Below are 23,002 nucleotides of genomic sequence, written 5' to 3'. Positions count from 1 at the left end.
GGTAAATTATTGTTCCTGTGCAGAAGATAAGAAAGAGGGAAGGGGAGTCGGAGAAAGAAGAGTTTGTATGGTGGTTAAAACCAAGTACCTGTTAGCATGCACTACTAGAGATTAACTCATAATTCCTTTCCCATACGAAGCAGGAAGATTGTGAGATAGCAATCTGTTTTGTTTTGTTCTTGTTTTCCTAAGCTAAAATTAGATCTCCCAGGAGTTATAACATCCCTAGCCACTAGTATACGTTCCATTTTGACGTGTTCAGGATGGGTACTTCTTTCTCTAAGGAGGAAGGGAAATTCAGTACTTCCATACTGGAAAATAAAAATAGCTTGAGGAGTTGGATAGTGTACTCTGGGTATTGAAACCATCAGAGAGAAATATCTTAATAAAATGAAAAATAAGCTCTTCTTACTTCCCTTTCTAGCATCTTCCATTCACTTTATTTTTTATTTTATAATGTTTATTCAGGCTGAATTATAAAAATCAGCAGTCTAGATTATGCCTGTATCCTATATACCTTACTACTGTAGAATTTCTATCTTTATCAAGAAACTGTTTGGAAATATATTTACTTCGTTGGGGCTGGTGTCTTCAAAGTGGAGAGTAAGTTGGTGATGGTGGTGGTTTTTGGTTTTGTTTTGTTTGTTTGTTTTTGCTGTTGGTCATTGCCTGTGTGTTTCTGGTATTCCTAACAGGGCCAACAGAGTAGCAGAAGCACAGCAATAACTCACAAGGTTACTAACTGCCAGGCCATTGGCAATGATTGCTATTCTTTGATCTTAGAAATTCACATGGCTGCTCATTGAAAGCTTCAAACGTATTAGTAACTCCTGATGTAAGTAAACTTGAATGTTCCAAGAACTCCGCAGTAGTCACTCTTTACCCATACAAACCTCTGGAGGCCCTTCCTTTGTGCTAAGAAGTAAACAGAGTGAAAGCTAATAACAAATATGTTACTTTCCCATTCTTTCATCTTGCTTGTCTTTTACTTCATCTCTCGTCTTTTCTCTTTCTTATGGTAATTATCCTATATATTCTGCATCAATCATATAGGTCTTTGAAAAAATTTTTTTTTTTTTTTTTTTTTTTTTTTCAGTACGCAGGCCTCTCACTGTTGTGGCCTCTCCCGTTGCGGAGCACAAGCTCCGGACGCGCAGGCTCAGCAGCCATGGCTCACGGGCCCAGACGCTCCACGGCATGTGGGATCTTCCCGGACCGAGGCACGAACCCGTGTCCCCTGCATCGGCAGGCGGACTCTCAACCACTGCGCCACCAGGGAAGCCCTGAAAAAATTTTAAAACAGCTTCATTGAGATATAATTAACATAACATACAATTAACCCATATAAAGTATGCAATTGAGTGCTTTTTATTATATTCAGGTATGTGCAACCATCACCACCAATTTCAGAACATTTTCATCACCTCAAAAAGAAACCCAGTATCCTTGCTTTCCCCTCTTTCCTCACCCAGCTCTGAGCAGCCACAAATCTTTCTGTCTCTAGAGATTTCTCTAGTCTGAGCTTTCATATGAATGGAATAATATAGTATGCGGTATTTTGTGAAACAAACTTGGATTGTTTCCACCTTTTGGCTGTTATAATAATGCTGCTACAAACATTCCAGTACAAGTTTCTGAAAGCACCAAATCCTAGCCACTAGGCCACCAGGGAACTGCAGGTACAAGTTTCTGCATGAACATGTTTTCATTTCTCTAGAATGTTATACCTAGGAGTGGAATTGCTGAATTATAGGTTAACTCTGATAGTTTGAGAAACTGCCTCACTGTTTTCTAAAGCAGCTAAACCATTTTACATTCCCACCAACAGTGTATGAGAGTTGATGTTTTCCACATCTTCATTTGTTATCTGACATTTTTGATTTTAGCCATCCTACTGGGTGTGAAGTGCTATTTCCTTGTGGTTTGATTTGCATTTGCTTGCTGACTAATAATGTTGAGCATCTCCTCATGTTCTTTTTTTAAATTGAGGTATAGTTGATTTATAATATTATGTAAATTTTAGGTGTTCAACATAGTGATTCACAATTTTTAAAGATTATACTCCATTTATAGTTATTATAAAATATTGGCAATATTCCCTGTGTTGTACAGTATATCTTTGTAGCTTATTTATTTTATAGACAGTAGTTTGTACCTCTTAATCCCCTGTCCCTATCTTGTACCTCTCTGATTCCCTCTCCCCATCTCCCCACTGGTAACCACTAGTTTGTTTTCTGTATCTGTGAGTTGTTTCTTTTTTGTTGTATTCACTAGTTTGTTTTATTTTTTAGATTCCACATATAAGTGATGCTCTTCATGTTCTTATTGGCCATTTGTATATCTTCCTTGGAGAGATGACTATGCAGATCCTGTGCCCATTTTTCAATTGGGTTATTTGTCTTTTTATTATTGTATTTTTTATATATTCTTAGTATAAGTCCCTTATCAAATATATGATTTAGAAACTTCTTTCATGCCTTAAAATACATTGTTTGTGCTTCTGGGCTTCTGCTCTTGATATTCCCTTTTCCTGGAGTACTAATTCCTACTCTTCATTTGGGTAATTCCTTCTAAACCTTTTGAAGCTTAGTCTGAATGTTACTTCTTCATAGAAGTAATTTCCACGTTATGTAAAATAGACTTCTTCCCTTGCTTCTCTCTCTGGCTCCCTGTTTATTTCTCTAACAGCACTTATAGTTTACCTATGAAGTTTACTTATGTATTTATTTTTTCACTGGCTGCTACTCTAGAATGTCACCTCCATGAACATTTTTGTCTAAAGTAGTAGGCAATAATAAATATTTATTGAATGAATGGGGGAATTAATATTGGATTTCTTCTCCCTTTATTTTTCTAATCATCAAACTCTGTCTTCCAAATCTTTGTCAGAGGGCACTGGGAATTCCTTCTAGGCTAATCTGAAGTAAGTTTAGAAATTTTAATTTATACCTGGAATAACCTCTGATCTGACTCAGTTTTTAGAGAATGAATGGCTTTGCAGTTAGAAAGCTCCTTGAGCTAGACTTCTACATATATCATTCACGAAGGAGTCACTTTTATTATTCTTATTTTATCATTTACAAAGTACTACTTTACCCATATATAGCACATGAAAGGTATGCATTGTTAGCATTACATCTCATTTTTTCACAATTGAAAAAAAAACCAAAAAAATGCACAACCTTTATTCTGTGATTACATCCAATTTAATCTTTTATAGCTTTCAGTGTCTTAACTCTACCACTTCCTCTACTGCATTTCTACTTATCTCATAGGAAATTGATTTTCTGACTGGCACAAACATTCTGTTTCAAGTACTGTATAAAAGAGTAAGTTCCATGGTGATAATCATTCCCTTTAATGGAAAGCTCAAAATAATGTTAAAATCGTTACTCTCAGATTATTCAGATATTGTAATTGGATATTTTTAGGTGACTTTATACATATATGAGAAAACAGGTCATTTTAAATCTTATATGAGAGATAAATCTCACTATGGTATCTTTTTTTTTCTTTTTGCCTCAACATGAAGTTGTTTTTCTTTCTACAAATTAAATGAGAAAAAGAGGGAGATTGTCATACAAGATTGAAATGAATTCTAGATAGAACTTGTTTTTCACACTTTGTAATTTTTCAGCTCTGAGTGAACTTTGTATAAAATCTATGTTGAATCGTTAGATTCTATGTGTTGATCAAATGCTTACAAGGACCATGTGATGTTCTTAGGTGAAGATCAGGAATCTAAGTCACTGTATTAAATCTGTATTATTTGCATAGATTTGATACTTTATAAAGGCACAAGTGAACATTCAAACCATTGGCAATGTTTATTAAAACGTATTATGTGTTAATATGTTGGGGGGTGGAAAAGGCTTTTTGCTAAGTATTTTTATATATGTCTACTTTGAATGTTTCATAGTTGGAGCCTACTGTTTATCGAAAGTTAATCATTGCAATGCATTTTGGTCAGTAAGAAAACAAATATGGATAAAGTTTCTAAATTAGAGATGGAGCTGTAGAACAACCGTACCATATTTTGTGTCTCTGGGGTTATTCAGTGTTGAGTGAATGAGCAATAAAGTTGATAGCTTTTGTAGTTACAGTCTTAGGATGCCAACATATTCTAGCTCTCAAGACATGCTGATGTTATTTCAAATTGTTTGCATTAAAAGATGTTGAAATTTAGCCTTTTCAACTACAAATACTGTTATTTTGCCATTAGAATAATATCCTTATTTTTAAAAGACAGTTTTCATTTCTCTATATTGATTTTGTTTACCAAAGTTTTATTTTTATGTTACTGGGTTTAATTCTTTTTTTTTTTTGCGGTACGCGGACCTCTCACTGCTGTGGCCTCGAGCGCAGGCTCCGGACGCGCAGGCTCAGCGGCCATGGCTCACGGGCCTAGCTGCTCCGCGGCATGTGGGATCCTCCCGGACCAGGGCACCGCTGGGTTTAATTCTTTATTCACTGATGCTCCTTGCTGACACTTTGGTAATTTCTGTCTTTTCAGACATTAAGTTCATGCCCATGTCCCTATGAATTATCTTCATGTCTTTTTAACTTACAAATGGGATGACAATCATTATGTAATCCTAATAGTTAGATTCAAAATTGGAATATTATCTACATAGTAAGTAGAATTGAACTTAAGAGGAGAAAAGGGAGAATGAGATGACCTATAATGGCAACTACATTTTAACAAAAGAATGAAAATTGCCAAATTAACAAATGAGTAGACTAGGTTGCTTTTATTTCTAGCCTGATAAATTATGTAAGATTTAGGATTACCACTCTTCCTCCAATCAACTAAAATTAGAATCCCATGGGAAAAATTGAAAGTGCTTTGAAAAATAATATGATACTACATAAAATGTAATGCAACATGATGATGGGTATTCTGATTTTAAAAGCCTTTTTGTATTATGTCTTACACATATAGTCTATAAATATTTTTAGTGATGAATTCTCCCTTTTATTAAATATTTATCTAGGCCTTTATGTCAAGTCAGACACTTTTTCTTTTTTCTTTCTGTATTGTTTCTAACCTTGGAATTAAATTTTATTTTCTGCAGGTAAAGGTAAATGGCTTTGATTTGGCATCATCCTGTTAACTGAGAATAGGGATATAAGATTATGGTTTCTTTCCAGTGTAGTAAGTCTTGAGCTGCAGCTGTTGAGATACTTCGTTTAAAAATCAGAATAAGTATTTACTTTTGAATGGTAAAACTCTTCATGTGCTTCTTACTTTCATGTTTGCAACAAACATGAATGGCAACCAGCAGAAATAGATCACCTGCTAGTTTAGGTGCAGGTAATAAGGGAAAACTAATTCCTTATTTTTTTAAAAAAAACTTTTCACTGATTTCTCTTATAGTACATGCTTAATTATCACATATTAAAAGGAAAAGTGATAGGATAATTCCAAAGTGAGGAATAATCTGTATAACATATAGATGTCATGGGTTTAAGAACTCACAGTTCAAACAAAATAAAGACATGGAAGAATTTAGATACTCTCACATTTAGAAATGTAGGGAGAACTAATCTTAAGCACCTGTCTCGTTGCTTCTTGGAGACCACTACAGAGTCTTCTTATTTGTTGTATTAAGAGTAAGCTGGAATAACTGTATTAATCTACATGGAAAAAGAAAAGATAAGCAGAAAACACAAATTGGAAGCAAATATTTCACAAATGAGCTTCAGTCTAATAGAAAGAAGGGTGACTTTCCAAATTAAGCCTAGGAATCTGTTGCTAGTTAGTTTATGAAATCTTCCATTTATTTGTTTCTTTTGTAGCAGTTGTTTATGATATTCTGTATAAAATGGGCATTTAAAATGTCTGATATCCTTGGAAAGAAGTGCTAAAAGTTTTCTGTATAGATTTTCTTTGCATTTATATTAAGCTTACATTTTTCCTCCCCTTGAAATTGAGGTTCTTTTTACATTATTTATAGTATAAGTATAATCTTCTATAGAATAATCTTTTGAGAAATAAATTATACAATGTCATCAAGTATGAAAAGATTATGGTGCTTACCATAACAAAGAATTTCAGAGTTTAGGTATGAAATATTGACTCTAATTGAATTTTGTAAACATGAAACTTGATGATTTTCCTTTCTTCCATTTTACTCAGTGGTAGTAAGTGCTTAATTGCTTGTTGCCAGAGGGAGCGGTCCTGTGCATTGTAGGATTTTTAGCAGCCTCCTGGTCTCTGGTCACTAGATGCCCATAGAACTCTCTCTTTGCACCCACCCCTCCCAGCTGTGACAGCCAGAAGTATCTATAGACAGTACTGAAATATGGGGAGCAAAACTTAGTCCATTTGAGAACTATAGCTATACATTCGTTTTTCCATTCTAGCACTTCATACAAATAGAATCACACAGGATACTTTATTTGTGCTTGCTTTCTTTAAGCATCATGGTTTTGAGATTCATCTAGTTTGTTACATGTACCACTTGGTTGTATCATTTTACTAAGTAGGATACCAGTGTAGATAACTACGATTTGGTTAAACATCACTTTTTGTTTGTATTTTCTTAAAATCCTTAAAAACAACTGCTTTAAAATTTTGGGCTGCTAATTGTATCACCTCAGTCCTTTCTGAGTCTTTGTATTAACTGATTTAACTACTGGTTATGAGTCGTTTTTTCCCCCTTTCTCATGTTAGTAATTTTTAATTGAATATTCAACATTATTAATTTTACATAGTTGAGTGCTAGATTTTGTTGTCTTTAAAGAGTAATGGACATTTTTGGGCATGCAGTCAAGTTACTCGTGGATCAGTTTGATCATTCAGGGCTTTCATTTTTTTGTTAGGGTAGGTGCAAAGTTGTCTTTATGGCTATTTTAACTCTGTTACTAAGGTGTGACTCTTCTGGTCTGTGGAACACTCTGGTAATTAAGGAGGACTCTTCACACTCTGTTTGGAACTTGGACATCTTCTAACCCTATGTATCCTCTGGGAATTGTTCATTTTACAGCTCTCAGCTGTTCTTTACCCAGTCTTGTGGAGCTTCACTCTTCAACTGCACAGCTGATTCTTTGCAACCAACTTGACAAAGACTTATACAGATTTCTGGAGTTCTTCCTTTGTTCATCTTCTTCAGTACTCTGATCCACAGATTTTAGTCTCCTCACCCTCTCTGCAATTTGACTTCTGTCTCTTTAACTCAGCCAGACCTCCAGGGCATCCCCCTTCCTGCACAGTGATCTTGAAAGTGATTCAAGAAAAAAACAGGGCCCAAGTGTAAAAGTTACCTCATTAGTTTCCCTTTTCTCAGACATGACGGTCCTGTACTGCCTGTTGGCCAGTGTCTGAAAACTGTTTGGGTATATTTTACCCATTTTTCAAGTTGTTTATGGCAGGAAGGCAAGTCTGTTTCTAGTTCCTCCTTCATGACCAGAAGCAGGACTCTGGTTTTTATTTTTGTGTGTGTGATTATAAACATAGAAATTTTGGCAAACATGAAATTCTGTGTATCGTTCATGCTTGTTCTACTCCCCAAATCACTGATTCAGAGTTACTGTATTCCTATGGTACCATTCCTTTGATTCCGTTTCCCCTTGCCTCATTCTCCATGCCCAAGGGCTTTTGCTGGAGTAAGATTATTAGCCTCTCTCTGGACTTCCTCACTTATTCTGTACAAAGTTAGGAAAGAAAAATGTTTGGTAGGTGAATTTTGGAGAAGGAATGGAAAATCTTAGATTAGCCTACTTAAAGGCTGTATTTCCAAGTTAGCCTACCATTTTATTTTTTCTGTTTTTAAAAAGTTTTTTTAAGTTAGCCTATCTTTAGATTATACTCATACCTTTCCTAACAAGAGCAGTCAGGAGAGGCCTTTGGTTGTCTGTCATTGTCTGTAATTGAATATATTCAGTGCAGGGGAGATACTTGTAAGTCTATATGGCAGGAGATCCAAGTTATGGTGCCTAATTTAGCTGTTATAGTACTAGCACTGATATTTTGAACTCCATTTATCTTCTCCTGTCTACTTTTCATTTGGTTCCAAATTTAGAGGGGGGGAATAAAGGAACTGTTTCCCTCAAACTTGGTAACATCACAGATACAAATTTTCAATAAACATATCAAATCACTAAATATTTTTAGCCATGACGTTGCATATTGAAGAGCTCACGCTTCCACTGAGAGCTGAGGGAAACGATAACCAGAGGTTATGAGCATACAAAGTTGTCTCTCTAGGAGTCTTGCAGGCACTCTGTCTCCAGCTCAGCATTTGTTTATTGTCTCAAATCAAATTTCCAGGTACTAAATTGGGCCCTTTAGCCTTTCTACCAATTGGTAGATTCAGATGCATACCACATTTGCTGCTTCAGAATTGTTTACAGTGTAGTGCCTGTGCTCTTTTCCTTAGAATGAGATGAAAAAGCAAAATAGAATAGCAAATGTGAAAGGAGAGAGACAGGAGAGCAAGATGAGGCTGTAGAGCCGGAGGGAAGAGGCAAAAGATAACAAGATTTTTAAAAAGCAGGTAATTTACAGAAGAGCTGTATGGACATTCTCTATTTGAAGGAGATGGTGGTGGTTATAAAAGGCAGGCTTACACATGGATAGAAAGAATGACACAGAAGGAAACAAAGATGAAAAACAAACTGCATTTGTCTTTCCAGTCATGTGCCACTAGTGATTTTTTATAGCAGTATAACTGACTCTTAACAGTATTATATTAGCTTCAGGTGTACCACATAGTGATTCAGTATTTTTATAGATTATGCCCCATATAAAGTTTTTATAAGATATTGGCTACATTCTCTGTGCTGTAATTTTATCCTTGTATCTTACTTTACACCTATGGGGGGTGGGGCAAGATCAGTGAAGGGGATTAAGAGGTACAAACCATTAGTGATTCTTAATAGGTTCTAGATAGTTTGTTCTTGGGAAATAAGTAATGTAGATATTCTAAATGGAAACTATAAAAATTCCATTTTAATGCTGTTCAGTTGTCTTTTACCTAACTTATATTGAGATGCATTTAACATTAATACTCTGCTGTTAATAATATAATTTTCAACAAAATTATCAGCTTTGATATTTCTTGTTGAAAGGTTTTGAGAATCTTTATTAAAATAATAATTTTCTCCTTTGACTAAATCAGTTTCATTTTTCTCTCGATATTGCTTCTGATTGAGGCCATTTATGGAATATTACAGAATCATTCTGGTCTTGATACTTAAAGAGAATAGATTAGATTAGTACTAAATATCAGAATTATACACTCTTCCAACAAAACAGTTCTTTCTGGTTTATGTGTATATTAGTGTGCATATGTTTGGTGTAATTATATACTCATGATGATTGTATGAAAGAATATGTCTGTAGCTTTGATATGAGAAGGTTTTTTAGTGACCTAATTGTCAAATGTGGAAAGTTGAATAAATTATGATTTATATACTTAATCATATAATTTTATATATGATGACCATGAGGACTGTGTGAGGATATGTAGCTGCTTTTTTAGGACTAAATAAAACCAGTTTAGACCATTGGAATATGTATGTCTTTGTTGTTGTTGTTATATACACTTCTTATGTATGTCTTGATTACGCTCAATTATACTCCTATCTGTGTATATATAGTATATGCATACACACAGGCATACACACACACACACACACATGCTTTATGACATGTAAGTTTCATGAGGGCAAGTGACCTTGTCTGTCTAGATAAAATAAAATACTTTTTCTGGAACTTGTAACTGTTTACATAATTAAGTTGAATACTTATTTTTCAGTGTATCTAGCATGTTTTGTTAACATAACAAGTCATCTTTCTTATTAGACAATGATCTTGGCAAACTTCTATTGCACTTCAAAATGTCTGATAAGCAAACTGAGTGGATAGAAAACTGCCGAAGACAATTTTGCAAAATGATGAAGGCCAAACCTGATATAATCAGTGGAGGTGGTGAGTATGTTTTAATTTTTGTGAGTTTTTTGGCTTGAAGAGTATATTAGCACAAGCTGTGTTTTCCTGAAGACTAGTACTGGCATATCATATCTAGAATACATGATATTAATTCCAGAAGTCCATTGACTTCTGAGAAATTTGTGGTCCTGGAGAACAAAAATTAAAATTTGAGAAATTACTCAGCTTTCTTTTAGTACTGTTTCAGAGGCCTTGGAAGCTAAATCTACCTTTGCCTAGGTAACAGTTTGCTTGGTTTCACCAGCTTTCACCTAGCTATACCATACTGCTATGTTTTTGGAACTTTATTGAATGTTTTGACATATTTTGAAACTCTGCCACATCTAGCCAAATAAATTTAGTGACTTTTAAGGAAATTTGGGTGTGTGTGTGGGGGGATAACTATGTTGTCTAAACCAGCAAGCAAGTTGTTTTATGTTCAGATATTTATATGCGTGCATGCTTCCTAAAATTATCATGTTTTAATTAACATTATGTTAAATAAATATACTCTAAGAAAAAGTTCTAATGTCAGTATAAGCTAGATTTCTTGAAAGCTCTAATTTGAAAATGATTGTCCTCTTTATCAGCCATGCTTATGGTTTTCATGTTTGTATCATTTGCTGTAAAATTAAAAATGGGAAATAAAAATAAGTTTAATTTTGTTGGAGAAATTATATTTTCAGGGAATATGATATATATGGGCAAGAAATCAAACATTATTCTCCAAAATTTTAGTGTAAAATGAGCAGTTCACCTGTTTTATACGCCCCCAAATATTTTAAAAATAGGTATTAGAAATATATATTTATCACTGGTTGCATAATAGAAAATATTTAAAATAGGTTTTGCAGATGCCAAAAGGTACAGAACAAAATGAGAAAGCAGCAGCTTGGAATATTGTTCAGTTTAAACACCCTAAGTAAAGGTGTAGTTTTCTGAGTTTCTCTCTTACAGGGATGGTGATAAGACAAGAGAGAAATCACCTGTTCAGTCCTATCCATGACTCTGAAACAACATAAACAAGTAGAACATTACCATTAAAACTGTGTTCTATTTGGAATCTTGGGGCACTTCCCACAAGATTTGACCTTAGTTCTACATTACTCTGATACCGTGTCCACTGTTAGATTTTGAGCTACTTTCAAAAGTAGATCTTGACCTCTCTGCCCAGCAAGGTCTAGTAGGTTACACAAAACTCAGTTACTTTTAACAGCAATTTTATAAGATAGTCTGCATTTTATGGATAAGGAAACAAAAGCCAGGAAATGTTAGATAACCAGCTCATTTCACAGTGGCAGACCCAAGAAGTGAATTCAAGCAATCTGAATCCAAAACTCGTGCTTAGTATCAGTTTGCGATACTACCTCTTTGCACCTTCTCTTTACTACCTAATATTTTCCACGCGGGAGGCGAACAATATTTATTAAGTAAACCCAGGTGAGCGTAATACTGATTGAGATAGAAGATGATAAAAGTTTTTAATATCTCCAGTCTCATAGCATACTTGTTTTCTGTCTATAAGCTAAGATGAACTAATTTGGGGGGTAAGCTGCAGAAATACTAAACAAATAAATGCTTTTGTAAGGCAGGCATGCTTACTTGTCTGTGTGCATGCACATGTACATCTGGCTCTATAATCTGGTTCAACTTGGGTTTTTTTTTTTAGACATCTTTATTGGAATATAATTGTTTTACAATGGTGTGTTAGTTTCTGCTTTATAACAAAGTGAATCACCTATATGTATGTGTATATACATGACTCTTTTTGAATTATGGTTTGCTCAGGGTGTATGCCCAGTAGTGGGATTGCTGGGTCATATGGTAGTTTTATATTTAGTTCTTTAAGGAACCTCCATACTGTTCTCCAGAGTGGCTGTATCAATTTACATTTCCACCAGCAGTGCAAGAGGGTTCCCTTTTCTCCACACCCTCTCCAGTGTTTGTTGTTTGTAGATTTTTTTGATGATGGCCATTCTGACTGGTGTGAGGTGATACCTCATTGTAGTTTTGATTTGCATTTCTCTGATGATTAGTGGTATTGAGCATCCTTTCATGTGTCTGTTGGAAATCTGTATATCTTCTTTGGAGAGATGTCTATTTAGGTCTTCTGTGCATTTTTGAATTGGGTTGTTGGCTTTTTTGATATTGAGCTGCATGAACTGCTTGTATATTTGGAGATTAATCCTTTGTCAGTTGCTTCATTTGCAAATATTTTCTCCCATTCTGGAGGTTGTCTTTTCGTCTTGTTTATGGTTTCCTTTGCTGTGCAAAGGCCTCTAAGTTTCATTAGATCCCATGTTGAACAGTAGTGATGAGAGTGGGAAACCTTGTCTTGTTCCTGGTCTTAGGGGAAATGGTTTCAGTTTTTCACCATTGAGGATGATGTTGGCTGTGGGTTTGTCATATATGGGCTTTATTATGTTGAGGAAAGTTCCCTCTATGCCTACTTTCTGGAGGGTTTTTATCATAAATGGTGCTGAATTTTGTCTAAAGTTTTTTCTGCATCTATTGAGATGATCATATGGTTTTTCTCCTTCAGTTTGTTAATATGGTGTATGACGTTGATTGATTTGTGTATATTGAGGAATCCTTGCATTCCTGGGATAAACCCCACTTGATCAGGGTGTATGATCCTTTTAATGTGCTGTTGGATTCTGTTTGCTAGTATTTTGTTGAGGATTTTTACATCTATGTTCATCACTGATATTGGCCTGTAGTTTTCTTTCTATGTGACATCTTTGTCTGGTTTTGGTATCAGGGTGATGGTGGCCTTGTAAAATGAGTTTGGGAGTGTTCTTCCCTCTGCTATATTTTGGAAGAGTTTGAGAAGGATAGGTGTTAGCTCTTCTCTAAATGTTTGATAGAATTCACCTGTGAAGCCATCTGGTCCTGGGCTTTTGTTTGTTGGAAGATTTTTGATCACAGTCTCAATTTCTGTGCTTGTGATTGGTGTTTTTAATTTTCTGTTTCTTCCTGTTTCAGTCTCGGAAGGTTGTGCTTCTCTAAGAATTTGTCCATTTCTTCGAGGTTGTCCATTTTATTGGCATAGAGTTGCTTGTAGTAATCTCTCATGATGCTTTGTATTTTTGCAGTGTCAGTTGTTACTTCTCCTTTTTCATTTCTACTTCTATTAATTTGAGTCTTCTCTCTTTTTTTCTTGATGAGTCCGGCTGATGGTTTATCAATTTTGTTTATCTTCTCAAAGAACCAGCATTTAGTTTTATTGATCTTTGCTATTGTTTCCTTCATTTCTTTTTCATTTACTTCTGATCTGATCTTTATGATTTCTTTCCTTCTGCTAACTTTGGGGGTTTTTTTGTTCTTCTTTCTCTAATTGCTTTAGGTGTAAGTTTAGGTTGTTTATTTGAGATGCTTTATGTTTCTTGCAGTATGATTGTATTGCTATAAACTTCCCTCTTAGAAGTGCTTTTGCTGCGTCCCATAGGTGTTGGGTCATTGTGTTTTCACTGTAATTTGTTTCTAGGTATTTTTTGTTTTCCTCTTTGATTTCTTAGTGATCTCTTGGTTATTTAGTAGTGTATTGATTAGCCTACATGTATTTGTATTTTTTATAGATATTTTTCCTGTAATTGATATGCAGCCTCATAGCATTGTGGTCAGAAAAGATACTTGATACAATTTCCATTTTCTTAAATTTACCAAGGCTTGATTTGTGACCCAAGATATCTATTCTGGAGAATGTTCCATGAGCACTTGAGAAGAAAGTGTACTCTGCTGTTTTGGCAGGGAATGTCCTATACTATCAATTAAGCCCATCTTGTTTAATGTATCATTTAAAGCTTGTGTTTCCTTATTTTGTTTCATTTTGCATGATCTGTCCATTCGTGAAAGTGGGGTGTTGAAGTCCTGTGTTACTGTCGATTTCCCCTTTTATGGCTATTAGCATTTGCCTTATGTATTGAGGTGCTCCTATGCTGGGTGCATAAATATTTACGACTGTTATTTCTTCTTCTTCGATTGATCCCTTTATCAATATGTAGTGTTCTTCTTTGTCTCTTGTAATAGTCTTTGGGTTTTTTTGGTTTTTTGGGGGATTTTGGGCGGGGTTTTTTTTTGCGGTACGCGGGTCTCTCACTCTTGTGGCCTCTCCCACTGCGGAGCACAGGCTCCGGATGTGCAGGCTCAGCAGCCATGGCTCACAGGCCCAGCCACTCCGCAGCATGTGGGATCTTCCCCGACCGGGGCACGAACCCGTGTCCCCTGCATCGGCAGGTGGACTCTCAACCACTGCCCCACCAGGGAAGCCCTAGTCTTTGTTTTAAAGTCTATTTTTTCTGATATGAGAATAGCTACTCCAGCTTTCTTTTGATTTCCATTTGCATGGAATATCTTTTTCCTTCCCCGTACTTTCTGTATGTGTTCCTAGCTCTGAAGTGGGTCTCTTGTAGACAGCATATATATGGGTCTTGTTTTTGTATCCATTCAGCCAGTCTGTGTCTTTGGTTGGAGCATTTAACCCATTTACATTTAATGTAGTTATCGATATGTATGTTCCTATTACCATTTTCTTCACTGTTTTGGGTTCGTTATTATAGGTCTTTTCCTTGTCTTGTGTTTCCTGCCTAGAGAAGTTCCTGTAGCATTTGTTTTAAAGCTGGTTTGGTGGTGCTGCATTCTCTTAGAATTTGCTTGTCTGTAAAGGTTTTAATTTCACTGTCGAATCTGAATGAGATCCTTGCTGGGTAGAGTAATCTTGGTTGCAGGTTTTTCCCTTTCATCACTTGTAATATGTCTTGCCACTCCCTCTGGCTTGCAGAGTTTCTCCTGAAAGATAAGCTGTTAACCTTTTGTGGACTCCCTGTATGTTATTTGTTGTTTTTCCCTTGCTGCTTTTAATATTTTTTCTTTGTATTTAAGTTTTGATAGCCTGATTAATATGTGCCTTGGTGTGTTTCTCCTTGGATTTATCCTGTATGGGACTCTCTGCGCTTCCTGGACTTGGTTGACCATTTCCTTTCCCATGTGAGGGAAGTTTTCAACTATAATCTCTTCATGTATTTTCTAGTCCCTTTCTTTTTCTCTTCTTCTGGGACCCCTATAATTCAAATGTTTGTGTGTTTAATGTTGTCCCAGAGGTCTCTGAGCCTGTCTTCAATTCTTTTCATTCTTTTTTCTTTATTCTGTTCTGCGGTAGTTATTTCCACTATTTTATATTTCAGGTCACTTATCTGTCCTTTTGCCTCAGTTATTCTTCCTTTGACTCCTAGAGAATTTTTAATTTCATTTATTGTGTTGTTCATCATTGTTTGTTTGCTCTTTAGTTCTTCTAGGTCCTTGTTAAACATTTCTTGTATTTCCTCCATTCTGTTTACATGATTTTGGATCATCTTTACTATCATTACTCTGAATTCTTTTTCAGGTAGACTGCCTATGTCTTCTTCATTTGTTTGGTCTGGTGGGTTTTTACCCTGCTCCTTCATGTGCTGTTTGTTTCTCTGTCTTCTCATTTTGCTTTTCTTACTGTGTTTGGGGTCTTGTTTCTCAGGCTGCAGGTTTGTATTTCCCATTGTTTTTGGTGTGTGCCCCCAGTGGCTAAGGTTTGTTCGGTGGGTTGTATAGGCTTCCTGGTGGAGGGGACTGGTGCCTCTGTTCTGGTGGATGAGGCTGGATCTTGTCTTTCTGGTCATCAGGCTCGTGTCCAGTAGTGTGTTTTGGGGTGTCTTTGACCTTATAATGATTTTAGGCAACCTCTCTGCTAATGGGTGGGGTCATGTTCCTGTCTTGCTAGTTATTTGGCATAGGATGTCCAGCACTGTAGCTTGCTGGTCTTTGAGTGGAGCTGGGTCTTAGCATTGAGATGGATATTGCTGGGAGAGCTTTCACTGTTTGATATTATGTAGACCTGGGAGGTCTCTGGTGGTCCAGTGTCCTGATCTCGGCTCTGTCACCTCAGAGGCACATGCCTGACACCTGGCCAGAGTACGAAGACCCTGCCAGCCACACAACTCAGAAGAAAAGGGAGAAAGAAAGAAAGAAAGAATAAAAGTAAAGTTATTAAAATAAAAATTTAAGTAATAAAAAAAGAAAAAAAAAGCAAGAAGGAAGCAACCAAAGAAAAAACAGATACAGCAATGATAAGAAGCGCTAAAAATTATACTAAAAAAAAAAAAAAGGACAGGCACAACCCTAGGAGAAACAGTAAAAGCAAAGCTATACAGGCAACATCACACAAAGAAGCATACACATACACACTGACAAAAAGAGAAAAAGGAAAAATATACATCTCTATATTAAAAAAAGGAAGAGAGCAGCCAAATCAATAAGCATATCTACCAATTATAATAAATTCTAAATACTGACGTAAGATAAACATGAGACCAGAAACAAATTAGCTGCAGAAAGCAAAACCGAAGTCTACAGTTGCTCCCAAAGTCCACCGCCTCAATTTTGGGATGATTTGTTGTCTATTCTGGTATTCCACAGATGCAGGGTACATCAAGCTGATTGTGGAGATTTAATCTGCTGTTCCTGAGGCTGCTGGGAGATTTCCCTTTCTCTTCTTTGTTTGCACAGCTCCTGGGGTTCAGCTTTGGATTTGGCCTCGCCTCTGCGTGTAGGTCGCCTGAGGGTGTCTGTTCCCACCCAGACAGGACGGGGTTAATGGAGCAGCTGATTCGGGGGCTCTGGCTCAGTCAGGCCAGGGGAAAAGAGGGGTATGGAATGGGGGGCAAGCCTGCAGCAGCAGAGGCCAGCATGACGTTGCAACAGCCTGAGGTGCACCGTGTGTTCTCCCGGGGAAGTTGTCCCTGGATCACGGGATCCTGGCAGTGGCGGGCCACACAGGCTCCCGGGAGGGGAGGTGTGGAGAGTGACCTGTGCTTGCACACAGGTTTCTTGTTGGCGGCAGCAGCAGCCTTAGCATCTCATGTGCATCTCTGCTGTTCAAGCTGATAGCCTTGGAGCTCGTTTAGGTGGTGCCCTGAATCCCTTCTCCTCGCACACCCTGAAACAATGGTCTCTTGCCTGTTCGGCAGGTCCAGGCCTTTTCCCAGACTCCCTCCTGTGTAGCTGTGGCGCACTAGCCTCCTTCAGGCTGTGTTTACGCAGCCAACCTAAGTCCTCCCCCTGGGATCTGACCTCCGAAGCCTGAGCCTCAGCTCCCAGCCCCCACCCGCCCCTGCGGGTGAGCAGACAAGCCTCTCGGGCTGGTGAGTGCTGGTCGGCACCGATCCTCTGTGCGGGAATCTTTTCGCTTTGGCCTCCGCACCTCTGTTGCTGCGGGAATCTTTTAGCTTTGGCCTCCGCACCTCTGTTGCTGCGGGAATCTTTTCGCTTTGGCCTCCGCACCTCTGTTGCTGCGCTCTCCTCCATGGCTCCAAAGCTACCCGGCTCCGCCACCCGCAGTCTCCGCCAGTGAAGGGGCTTCCTAGTGTGTGGAAACTTTTCCTCCTTCACAGCTCCCTCCCAGAGGTGCAGGTCCCACCCCTAATCTTTGTCTCTGTTTTTTTCTTTTTTCTTTTGCCCTACCCAGGTACATGGGGAGTTTCTTGCCTTTTGGGAAGTCTGAGGTCTTCTGCCAGCATTCAGCAGGTGTTGTGTAGGAGTTGTTCCACACGTAGATGTATTTCTGATGTATTTGTGGGGAGGAAGGTGATCTCCATGTCTTACTCCTCTGTCATCTTGAAAGTCTCGGTCAACTTGGGTTTTAAATATAAGCAATCTACAGTTATCAAGAACCAAAGATTTTAAAATTATCATTACCTATGCTGCATTTTCTCCCCAAAATCTCTACGTAAGACTCTGCAGTGCACAATAAATACCATGTACCTTCATTAATATTTTTTCATAATTATAATATTGAGTGAATGAATTAGTCTTAATTTCTCTATAAATTATACGATCTGAATCCAAAAGGAGGTAGACAAAGGAAATTCAGTTAACAAGAAACTTATTGAGAACCTACTTGTTGACTCCCTGTTCTGCTCCCCACTATGGGCAGCTACTGTCCTTTGTAGGTAATGGTAAGGAGGGGGCGAACAATCCATCAGTAGTCTTCCCAAATTGATTTAAACCCAGGGCATCTAAACAGCTATCAGGAGAGAAAATTTCCAACTTTCTCTGGCTTGAGCTTCTGCTGTTTCCAGAGTTTTCTTTCCTGGGTTTTAGCTTTTAAGAACAAGTGAGACAATGTAGATGTGTAATTGCCTAACATTCCTGCACTCACTTGTAATGAGTCACTCGGAGAAGCGATAGATTATATGACCTAGAGCTCACAGGCCGAAGTTAATTTTTTAAAACGTGAGTCAGATTTTTCCTTTTCATGACCTTATTTTTGGTCTGTGTGTATTTTCCACCCTACCCCCAACTATATCTGAGACTTTTTTCCTAGCATAGAACTAACGAGGACATGTTCCCTGAACCTCTATAAATTTCCTTCATTTTCATGTGTTTATTTCATTCAGCTCTGGGAGAGAACATAGTTTCTTGTCAGGAAGGTCTCTGTAGGTCTGATTGACTTCTAGTTTCCCCTGAATTTACTAACCTGGCCTCTTGTTGTCTATCCATTCTAAACATTGGATTCCATCATCAATTGCACGTTTAATTTCTTCTACTCTTATATCTGTCTTTGTAGAGTTGTCTCCGTATAAAAAGAAGCTTCTATTTCTCACATTATCTTCTAATCATTGTTTCCCACTAATCTTTTATTTGTGACCTAATAATTAAATATACAATTTTAAATATGTTCCAAGTATGTTCTTCCTATTTCTGTTCTCTAATATTAATAATATAGTTTATAACTGGAATTCTAGTGTAGGATTCATATAATTTGAGTTGGTCACTAGATAACATGTACAACATGTCTGATAGACAGTGTTGGAAACTGGTATGCTTTATAACTATAATACATTTTGTATAACTGTATACTTCAAATGCTCAAATTATCACAACTTGGACTCTTAAGAGTTTTTGTTTAAGCTGGCCTCTTTGTCCTTTAAATTTTAATTTATTTTTTCTGTTTTCCTCTGAAAGAATCCTGGCATAGTAACAGCAATGAGGTCATCTAGACTCAGTTCTTCGACTCCTAAACATAGTTCAAGGGATTCTGGTTCCTTTCAGTGGGGAGAATAACGTTAGGGGCAAAATTTGAGCAACAGTGTACATTAGGTGCCTCCACATAATCACTTAGGATAAGATGACATGAGTCAACTGTCCTCTTTAAAAAAAAAAAAAGTGGGGGCTGTATTTTTGTTTCAAATTTACTTCTGGCTTTTCTCATTTTGTCCTGCCATTTAGATTTTATCTATATGAGATGCCATGGAAAGTATTAAAATGTATTCTTCTTGCATTCTCTTTTCTGACTGCTGTCACTAGTATATACCTAGTACAGTAATTGAAAGAAACAGCCTGGTTCCCTTTGACTTCTCTCTTTCTTTCATCCTCTGACTCTCATGTACTTGGTTACCATGTCTTAGAGTTTATTCTTAATTTTTTTTTTAATCTTTCTTTCTCATCCATGTCCTCTGCTACTACTTTAATTCAAGTATTAACCATTTAGCAACTAAATTATTGTGTGAAATACATGATCATTTTAGGAAAACTAGAAATTATAAACAAAATGAAGAAACTGAAATTTACCTGTAATCTCTGAAGGATAAGGTTAGCACTAAGTTATCTTTAGCCAAAAAGATTTAATACCTACCATACTATTTTCTCTTGCCATTTCACTCAATACAGTATTGTACAGAATTTTCCATGTCAGTGAATGTGCTTATACAAAGTAATTTTTTTTAATATCTCTTTTGGAGTATAATTGCTTTACAATGGTGTGTTAGTTTCTGCTTTATAACAAAGTGAGTCAGTTATAAATATACATATGTTCCCATATCTCTTCCCTCTTGCGTCTCCCTCCCTCCCACGCTCCCTATCCCACCCCTCTAGGTGGTCACAAACCACCTAGCTGATCTCCCTGTGCTATGCGGCTACTTCCCACTAGCTATCTATTTTACATTTGGTAGTGTATATATGTCCATGCCACTCTTTCACTTTGTCAGTCTACTCATTTATCTATGGATCTGATTCCTATAACACTTTCCTTTATCTCAGTTGGCCCCCTGGGATCCTAGCCAGTTACTGTTTCAAATATACAGTAATGAGACCAAAATCTTTAATAATTTAGATTATCTGATAATATCGAAGCACTAGTAAATCACTTAAAAAGAAGACATATACAGCCTGCTATAAGCAGAAACAGAGATATTAAAGCTCATGAAAGAAAGCATAAGAGGTGCTATGATGATAAAAGCCTGAGGCCTGAAAGGAGGATCCCTAATGGCTGATGCTAAAGGGGCAAAAGCATCAATTCCTTTGTTTTTCCACTCACTTTAACCTTGTGAGCACCATCATATATCGTTATTGGTCTAGCCTTAATGGCATTCTTCGTGTGGTATTTGCCCATCGTGTGATTCTTTTACCAAAGCTCCTTTTTTCATATACCCTCTACTTGGCATAATTAACCAAGGGAAAGAGGAATTCAGCACAATTTCTAATCCATCACCTTCTGAATCCTTCTGTGCTTCAGCTATACCATAACAACTCAAAGTTGTTTTGTACCCATGGACTTTAAATTGGCCTGTCTTCTATCTACTTATGGTTGTAAAGCAGTTGTACTTGATACAAGCAGATAATTCTCTAAGACTCAATATTAATCGCATGAATAATATAAGAATAAAGAATGATTTCAAATAGGCTAAGAATAAAAAAATTTTACGTGTGATTGTCTAATTTATATGATGGAACTTACATCCAGCCTTTAAGGAGTCTAAACATTCATAATGAAAAAAGTACAGAGATGATTTCTACTTTTAAAAGATGGAGTAGATGATCTTTCCCTTTTCCCTCATCCTGTGTACAGCTAAGATTTCTGGATATCATCTTATGTTTTATATGTGACGCTGGAAGATGGAGAGAAGGCAGACTGGCTAGGGACCTTGGGACCTAAGGAACAACTCAGAGGTGATGTTTCTTGGGTTTTCTTTTTGCCTTGTATATCCTAGGCTGAGTAATTAAGATTGCCAACAGATGCAGAAAGAAAAATGAGGGCTGGGCAGTAAAAGCCTGCTCTTTCTAACCAAAGGACCAGGAAAAGGGCAGTCTACCAAGACAAAATTCGTAGATAGTGACCACTTTAATCCAGACAAACACCACTTTAGAAAATATTGCCAACAAGACTTGGGGTTCAGCCTGGACTTCTGTTCTCAGCTGCCAGTAATGAGGCACCCCTGCCTCTCCCTGGTAGGATGGTATCGGAGGAGACCTAGGTAGAGAGTTAGGAATTTCACCATCACCCAATGGTAATAAGGCCATCGTCTCTCCTTCCCCTCCACACATGTATTTGTTTCACACATGAAACAAATTTTAAAATACAAAGTGTCAGCAAAGAAATATATAAAGAAAACCCAAAAGGAAATTTTAGAACTGAAGAATTCCATTCCCAAAATAGAAAGCTCAATGGATGGGCTCAACAATAAAATAGAGGGGACAGAGGAACGAATCAGTGAACTTGAAGATATTAAGAGAGGAAATAGACTGAAAAATTTTTAAAAAAGATTGAATCCCAAAGTCCTGTGGAACCATAACGGAAGATCTAACATTTGCGTCATTGGAGTCATGGAAAGAGGTTGGAGCTACAAATGTATTTGAAAAAATGATGGCTGAAAACTTTCCAAATTTGGCAAAAGACCTAAGCCTGTGGATTCTAGAACCTCAAAGAGGGTAGACCCAAAGAAGTCCACACCAAGACACAATACAGTTGACCCTTAAACAACACAAGGTTGAACTGTGTAGGTCTACTTACACACAGACTTTTTTTCAGTAGTAAATACAGTACTAGATGATCTGAGGTTGGTTGAATCTGTGAATGAGGGTAAGGAGGGCTGACTATAAATTATATTGGGTTGGCCAAAAATTTGTTTGGTTTTTTCCATAAGATAGCTCCAGTGGCACTTAGTTGTCTTTAACTTCATTCGAAACAATTTTGTTAGACTGTATTGTGACAGCTGTCACATCAGCGTGCTATTAAAAACAAAACTTATCAAAATTGATGAATTTTTCTGTAGCCATTTTCATATTGAAGATGAAAGAAAAAAGCCACATCTTCGGCTTTATTTCACAAAAGGTAAAAACCCAACCAAAATGCAAACAAAGATTTGTACAGTGTATGGAGAAGTTGCTGTGACCGATCGAATGTGTCAAAAGTGGTTTGCGATGTTTCATGCTGGAGATTTTTTTCTGGACGATGCTCTAGGGTCTGGTAGCCCAGCTGAAGTTGATAGCGATCAAATCGAGACATTAATTGAGAACAATCAACGTTATACCACACGGGAGATAGCCGACATAGTCAAAATATCCAAATCAGGCGTTGAAAATCATTTGCACCAGCTTGGTTATGTGAATCGCTTTGATGTTTGCGTTCCACATAAGCGAAAAAAGCCTTCTTGACAGTATTTCCACATGAGCTTCTCTACTTAAATGTAATGAAAACATTCTGTTTTTAAAACAAATTGTGATGGGCAATGAAAAGTGGACACTGTACAATAATGTGGAACGGAAGAGATCATGGGGCAAGCAAAATGAACCACCACCAACCACACCAAAGGCTGGTCTTCATCCAAAGAAGGTGATGTTGTGTATATGGTGGGATTGGAAGGGAGTCCTCTATTATGCACTTCTTCCAGAAAACCAAATGATTCCAAGTACTGCTCCCAATTTAGACCAACTGAAAGCAGCGCTCAAAGAAAAGCATCTGGAATTAGTCAACGGAAAATACATAATTTTCCTTCAGGGTAGTGCAAGACTGCATGTTTCTTTGATGATCAGGCAAAACTGTTAACAGCTTGGCTGGGAAGTTCTGCTTCATCTTCCGTATTCACCAGACATTGCACCTTCAGATTTCCATTTGTTTTGGTCTTTACAAAATTCTCTTCATGGATCAATTTTCAATTCCCTGGCAGACTGTAAAAGGCACATGGAACAGTTCTTTGCTCAAAAAGATAAAAAGTTTGGGGAAGATGGAATTATGAAGCTGCCTGAAAAATGGCAGATGGT

At 37.1% G+C, this 23,002-nt stretch overlaps 1 protein-coding gene across 7 annotated transcripts in view; it reads left to right on the top strand.

The window, feature by feature from the left end:
- TBC1D32 (TBC1 domain family member 32) overlaps positions 1-23,002 on the top strand; it is a 185,340-nt gene that overhangs the window by 113,930 nt on the left and 48,408 nt on the right. For all 7 annotated transcript variants that reach the window (XR_003793726.1, XM_029224009.1, XM_029224008.1 and 4 more), the window contains one exon: positions 9,809-9,934. Coding sequence is in view for 6 of the 7 variants with exons in the window: in XM_029224009.1 (XP_029079842.1) it covers positions 9,809-9,934 (126 nt within the window). In the remaining variant the exon portion in view is untranslated. The remainder of the gene's footprint in view (positions 1-9,808; positions 9,935-23,002) is intronic.

Source organism: Monodon monoceros, unplaced genomic scaffold (genome assembly GCF_005190385.1).
Source record: "Monodon monoceros isolate NGI ecotype Baffin Bay Population unplaced genomic scaffold, NGI_Narwhal_1 Super_Scaffold_15, whole genome shotgun sequence".
Taxonomy (NCBI): domain Eukaryota; kingdom Metazoa; phylum Chordata; class Mammalia; order Artiodactyla; family Monodontidae; genus Monodon; species Monodon monoceros.
Note: the sequence above shows the minus strand (reverse complement) of the source record. Positions and strands in the feature narration are given on the sequence as shown.